The sequence below is a fragment of the Triticum aestivum genome, chromosome 6D, assembly GCF_018294505.1.
Source record: "Triticum aestivum cultivar Chinese Spring chromosome 6D, IWGSC CS RefSeq v2.1, whole genome shotgun sequence".
Taxonomy (NCBI): Eukaryota; Viridiplantae; Streptophyta; class Magnoliopsida; order Poales; family Poaceae; genus Triticum; species Triticum aestivum.
In genome coordinates this window covers 164,543,963-164,549,803 of record NC_057811.1, presented here as the reverse complement: position 1 = coordinate 164,549,803, position 5,841 = coordinate 164,543,963, and the positions used below count along the sequence as shown (strand labels likewise).

The 5,841-nt window shown below is 44.6% G+C and overlaps 1 protein-coding gene across 2 annotated transcripts; it reads left to right on the top strand.

Annotated features, from left to right (window-relative positions):
- The first annotated feature begins 1,200 nt into the window (after positions 1-1,200).
- On the top strand, positions 1,201-3,988 carry LOC123144308 (cyclase-like protein 1). Of its 2 annotated transcripts, none has more exons than XM_044563400.1 (6): positions 1,201-1,751; positions 2,145-2,189; positions 2,538-2,610; positions 2,723-2,820; positions 3,148-3,218; positions 3,307-3,594. In XM_044563400.1, exons 1-6 carry the CDS (start codon positions 1,310-1,312, stop codon positions 3,505-3,507), a joined length of 930 nt encoding a protein of 309 aa, XP_044419335.1. In that variant the 5' UTR covers positions 1,201-1,309; the 3' UTR covers positions 3,508-3,594. The 2 variants fall into 2 exon arrangements, with proteins under 2 accessions (XP_044419335.1, XP_044419336.1); XM_044563401.1 differs by having other exon boundaries at positions 1,207-1,751; positions 3,579-3,988.
- The last annotated feature ends 1,853 nt before the right edge of the window (positions 3,989-5,841 follow it).

Below are 5,841 nucleotides of genomic sequence, written 5' to 3'. Positions count from 1 at the left end.
TTCTTGAAGGCACCGTCGTGGCTGCTCGATCCTCTTTGAGACACTTCGGATGAAATCACAAATCACTTCGATCGGGCGGTGGCGGGAGTACGATGTCGTGCTCTTCTTGAAGACACCGCTTTGAAGGCTTCAACTCATCGATGTTCGGCCGTTTACCTCAAGTGATGTTTTGTTGTTTATCGTTCGTTTTATTTGTGATGCATGGGGTGTAGCTGATTTCAGCATGCCTGTATCTAGGCGCCTAGGGTGAATGTGTTACGTTTGTATCCGGATAATTATACGTGGTCACTGCTTTACGTATAAAACGGGGCCCGACCTTTTTCGTCAACGTGGATATGATAATTGGAGTTGCGGTCAGGCGGCAGCTTGCGTAGAGCTCGAGCCTAGTGTACTACACGGAGCGGGTGGAGTGGGCCCAGCAAAACCAACCCCGACGCGCCTGAATATCAGCGGCGTCTAGAACGGCAAGATTAGCGTCCGACGAGGAGACGTGATCCGTCCATTCGATCGAATCACTTTCTGTGGTTGGTTTCCAGGATCTGGCTCTTTCTCTTGTCCAGCTTTGAAGCCTGACAGAAGCAGGCATCTAATTTGCCAATTTGGTCAACCCAACTCGGGGTAAATTTGACAATTTTAATCTACGGATGAAATCATTTCACAAAATGAACTGTTTTTTAAAAAATCACTCGGCTAATCTTTTTGAATGGCGTCCGACACGAAGGCGCCACACTACACTATGTAACGCCTGACAGATAGGCGCTACACGCCTGGCCAGCGTCGCACCCTGGACCGCCTAAAAATTACTAAGTCAGTGTGCAACGCCTGAGAGCTAGGCGTCACACTATACAGGAGTGCAACGCCTAGAGGCTGGGCGCTACACTGTATAGTGTGATGCCTAGCTCTGAGGCGCTGCACACTGGCTTTGTAAATTTCGGATCACACGGGTGCGACGCTGGCCAGGCGTGCAACGCATATCTGTCAGGCATTGCATAATATATATATGTCAAACTACACTCTATAGTGTGACGCTTAGCTCTGAGGCGCTGCACACTGACTTTGTGTTGGGGGCCACTAAAAAATCAGCTAAGTGAATTTTTTAGAGACAGTTCATTTTGTGAAATGATTTCATCCACACGTTAAAATTGTCAAATTTGCCCCAACTCGGTCCGTACTTATCAGCAGCCCCTTGTCCCATCCAGACTTTACTACTGACGCCAGAAACCAGGCGAGAGCATCAATTTCCTCTTACCATCACTCCCCAGAGTCCACGGAGTCCAGCGTGAGCGCTCGGCGCGGCAAGTCGGCCACCATGGCCGCGGCGGCTCTCACCCTCCTCCTGCTGGTCCTCCTCCCGGCGGGCCGTGCTCTCGCCACGGCGGCCGGCGACGCGCACCCGGGCTACGCGGGCGCGGAGGCCGACACCTGCGAGCCGGCGCCCGGCGGCGCTCCCCCCTACGGAGGAGGCGCGGCAGGCCGGCGCCACGGCCCGGCGCTGGAGGAGTACGGGGGCGGGCACATCGTGGACATCACGCACGCGTACCGCCCCAGCATGCCGGCGTTCGCGCCCGGCGCGACCGTCGGCCCCCTCGTGCGGCTCAAGGCGTCCATGGAGGACGGGTCGGAGTACAACCTGTCGGAGCTCCGGATGGAGTGCCACATGGGCACCCACGTCGACGCGCCGGGCCACATGAACCAGGCCCACTTCGCCGCCGGCCTCGACGTCGACACGCTCGACCTGGATGTCCTCAACGGTGAGCTGAGCATCCCTGGTTTTCTCCGATCGGCGATCAGAACTAGGCTTTGACCATTTTTGTCAGTCTCCGGCCTGCCGTCTTTGTACATATGATCACCTTGGTTAAATGGTTGGCTAGATGATGAGACGGGGAATTCTAGGTGCCAATTCATACAGGCAACACGGCAGCATGGACTGCGGCCGCCTCACATCATTTTCCTGTAGCTGATGTCCTCTGAATCTGATTCGGAGTAGCTGTAGAACAGACTTTGTCGATTAAAATTGTTTAAAAAGGACAAAAGACTCTTGTTCATTGACAATTAGCATTTTATATGTAATTTCCCGAAAGATTTCCCTGCTAAACTTCATTGAAATTAGCATTGACAATTGACTTACTCTTGTTCCTGGACAGGTCCTGCCTTACTGGTCGATGTTCCAAGACACACAAATATAACAGGTAGGGTGTGCGGGATGTCTTCTCTCTTTTTACAGGGAGCTCAGCTCTTCTATTGCATCAATGATGATGAATCACACAGCTAATGAACTTCTTCTCATATCATGTCACAAGATCAATTTAACATGACATGAGAGAAACATGTGCATTACTAATGTGGTTATGTGTTCAGATATTGGTTTCTCCATATAATTCATGTTGTTTGATACAAATCCAATAAGCTGATATTCTTGCTAAAACCAACATCTGCATTTCGAAAAAAAATGAGTGCTGATATTCTTACTAAAAATATTTGATTCACATCCACGCTGTCTAGTATTTGATATATGATGCCCCACTAATTCTATGCAGCTGAATCCATGAAATCCCTAAATATACCGAAAGGTGTTCGTCGCGTTCTCTTCAGGACATTGAACACAGACAGGTATGACCTCTTTAAGAACAGATATTCAAGTAGACGCTACATTCTTCACCATATCATCAGTCGATCTTTCTATAGGCTGTATTGAACATGTAAGTAAGCAGATGATATGTAGGGGGCTCATGTGGAAGGCAGCTGGTGATATGAGTTATGTTGGATTTACAGAGGATGGTGCACAGTGGTTAGTTGACAACACGGACATCAAGCTAGTTGGTAAGTATACGGGAGCTGTATTGGTGTTATAACATACTCCCTCCGTTCCTAAATATTTGTCTTTCTAGAGATTTCAACAAGTGACTACATACGGAGCAAAATGAGTGAATCTACATTCTAAAATATGTCTATACACATCCGTATGTGGTAGTCCATTTAAAATCTCTAAAAAGACAAATATTTAGGAACGGAGGGAGTATTTGCTAGAACCATGTGCAATGGTGAACTACCTAGGTTCGGTTAGTTCATGTCCTTTGGTGGCTCAATATATGCATTTACTTGCCTTATCTGGTGTGAACCTAACATATGACATTGGCAATTCCGCAGGGATTGACTATATATCAGTTGCTGCGTTTGATCACTTGATCTCTGCCCATGTGGCCTTCTTCAAAAATGCGGTAAGATGCTGCCCTTTAATGGTCTCAAAGAATGTATTTGAAGCCACCCTTGTCGTTCTGTGCTAATCTCTGATCTTATGCTGCTTAGTTCCCAAGCCTACTTCAGAACATTCCTTCACGAGCATTACTGACTAACGAACCAACTCTGGAAACATGTTCTGCCTATATATCAGTTGACTGGAGTCTTGGTTCCACAAATTCCTTGCTAATCAACCTCTTTTGGGGCTACAATGCTTCTTCACACTATTTTGATGCTTCTCTAGAGAACATTAAATTCACATATCAGTGATGAACTTATCGGCTTAGCGATTGCATTATTGATTGAAACTACCGGTTGGTTTACTTACTCTGTTCTGTCAGGATATCATCCTAGTCGAAGCCCTGAAACTAGACAACGTGAAGACTGGACTATACATGCTGCACTGCTTACCTCTGAGACTGGTTGGCTCTGAGGGCTCACCAATTAGGTGCATTCTTATCAAGTGATCACCATGGTGCATTCTTATCCGAGTGGCTGCTCTTGCCAATGGCTGCAACGTATCGTGCCCGCAGATGCTACAATATCTTTGTCCACGGTCCCATCTTAGTGGAAAAAGAAAATGCCTCTTGTCATGCATACAAGTTTGTATTGTAAAATGAACAAAGGAAATATAGCAGTACTACGAATAAGTGAGTAGTGAAGACAGACTTGTAGCGACTTTTGTCAGTCTGTAACCAGTGATGAACCACACGAGTTTGTATAATTTCCAATCGAGTTCAGCAATTTTCAAGTGCATCTTCCTCAGGCAGTTTCTGCAATATTTCGACTCTGACTCAGCCGGTGGCGAAGCCTACTACCATTGCTGATACGTTGGACTGTTCTGTGTAACTAGATGACCCGGTGCGCCAAATGGCGCAGAGACCCAATTGAAACCATGTTCGTGTTGAGAAATATTTGCCTTTTTTAGTAACTTTATGTTTGATCAAGGATAGAGACCATGTCAAACCCGAAGTGTTTTGAACGTGTAGTTGGACAATGTGCCATTTGGCTCTATGTTACCCAAGTAAGGCGCAAGGTCCAAATTCAAGCATCAAGGGTAATGATTCTAAACCTTTTGTAACAGAAACCTTTGCATTTGTTAGTAACTTCGAGTTTTAGCAAGCACTGAGGGTAATAATTCTAAACCTTATATATGAAAAATTAAGGAATACCTATGTTCAAACTATATACTTTAGCATGTGAAACTAATTCAAACTATGCAAGTTGAAATATTTAGAGACCGATCATAAAATTGCCGGCTCCACTCTACTGCGGCGCGAGAGCCGGCTTGCTGCACCTTCCCCACATAATTGGCCAGAAGGTATTTTAAAAATTTGAATTGTCTACATTAGTATTTCTTAGACATCATATAGGAGATGTGAGAACAGTAAAAAAAATTGTTAAATGAAAACTATGTACCTTAGCTATCTAAGACTAATGAAAACTGCAACCTTGAAAGAGGAAAACAACATTGGAAATCCTAATGTTCCTGGTCCTGAATAGTGTATTCGTCTAAATATGTAGTTGATCACCCGGTGCAAAGTAAAAAACTTCTCATGATATAACGCTGGGAACCTAAAAGCAAGTGATCACACATACAAACATTCCAAGGGAAAATGCGTAAACTCACAACTCAGACAAACTACTAACAGGGCCATGTATGATTTTGCAGCTTAGAATCTACATAAAACAGAACAGTGCAGGTAACCTTTACCTAAATCTCACTACTAACTTTATTTGAACATTTATTCTTAGATCATCCGTACTCCTTTTATGTACAAATCATGCAATATCTCTGTATAAATCAATGCCAATGGACGCACATGCACAAGTCTGAACTAAACAATATATATGATATAGCATAATTATATGATCTAAAATAGATGCATGATCAGGGGAGGAAGATGGTGAAGCCAAAGATGACTGCTAAAGTTTCGCTACTCCTTGATCATCTTGCCCAAAACTAAGGTTATTACTGCAGGAACGTTCAACCCTCATTGTATGTTCTCCTGATTGCATAATTGTTATCTTCACAAATTCTTTAATTGCAGGATATAGCTTCACCAGATCTTCGACAAGAAAATCATGCAACTCCACCGCAAATTCAACCCCAGTAGGTCCACCACCGATAATCACAAAGTGAAGGATCTTCCTTCTCTCCTCTTCACTGAGGTTAGGAGGTGACGCCTTTTCAAAGTAGTCTATCACGCTCTTCCGAATCTTTTGGGCATCCTCCATGACCTGACATTTACAATGTGAGGCTGTAAGCACAAGATATGACTAATACTGTACGGTAAAATAACCTAAAGTATCAATACCATATATCTCAAGATTTAGCAGGAAATTAAACTGTAACTTACATCTTAGGATTGAAACATGAGAAATAGCAGAACAGTAAAGAGACACACAATGCCAATTAAGGATTTGACCTTCAGAAAGTGGCAATGCCCCATCACACCAGGAGTGTTGAATGTATTCACAGTAACTCCAAGAGCAACAACCAAGTAATCATAATCAACCATGAAATCACCATTCCCGTCCAAATTAGTCCCAACAGCAGAGTGGCAGTGGACGGCTTTCGTCGGATCGATCTTGAAGCACTCT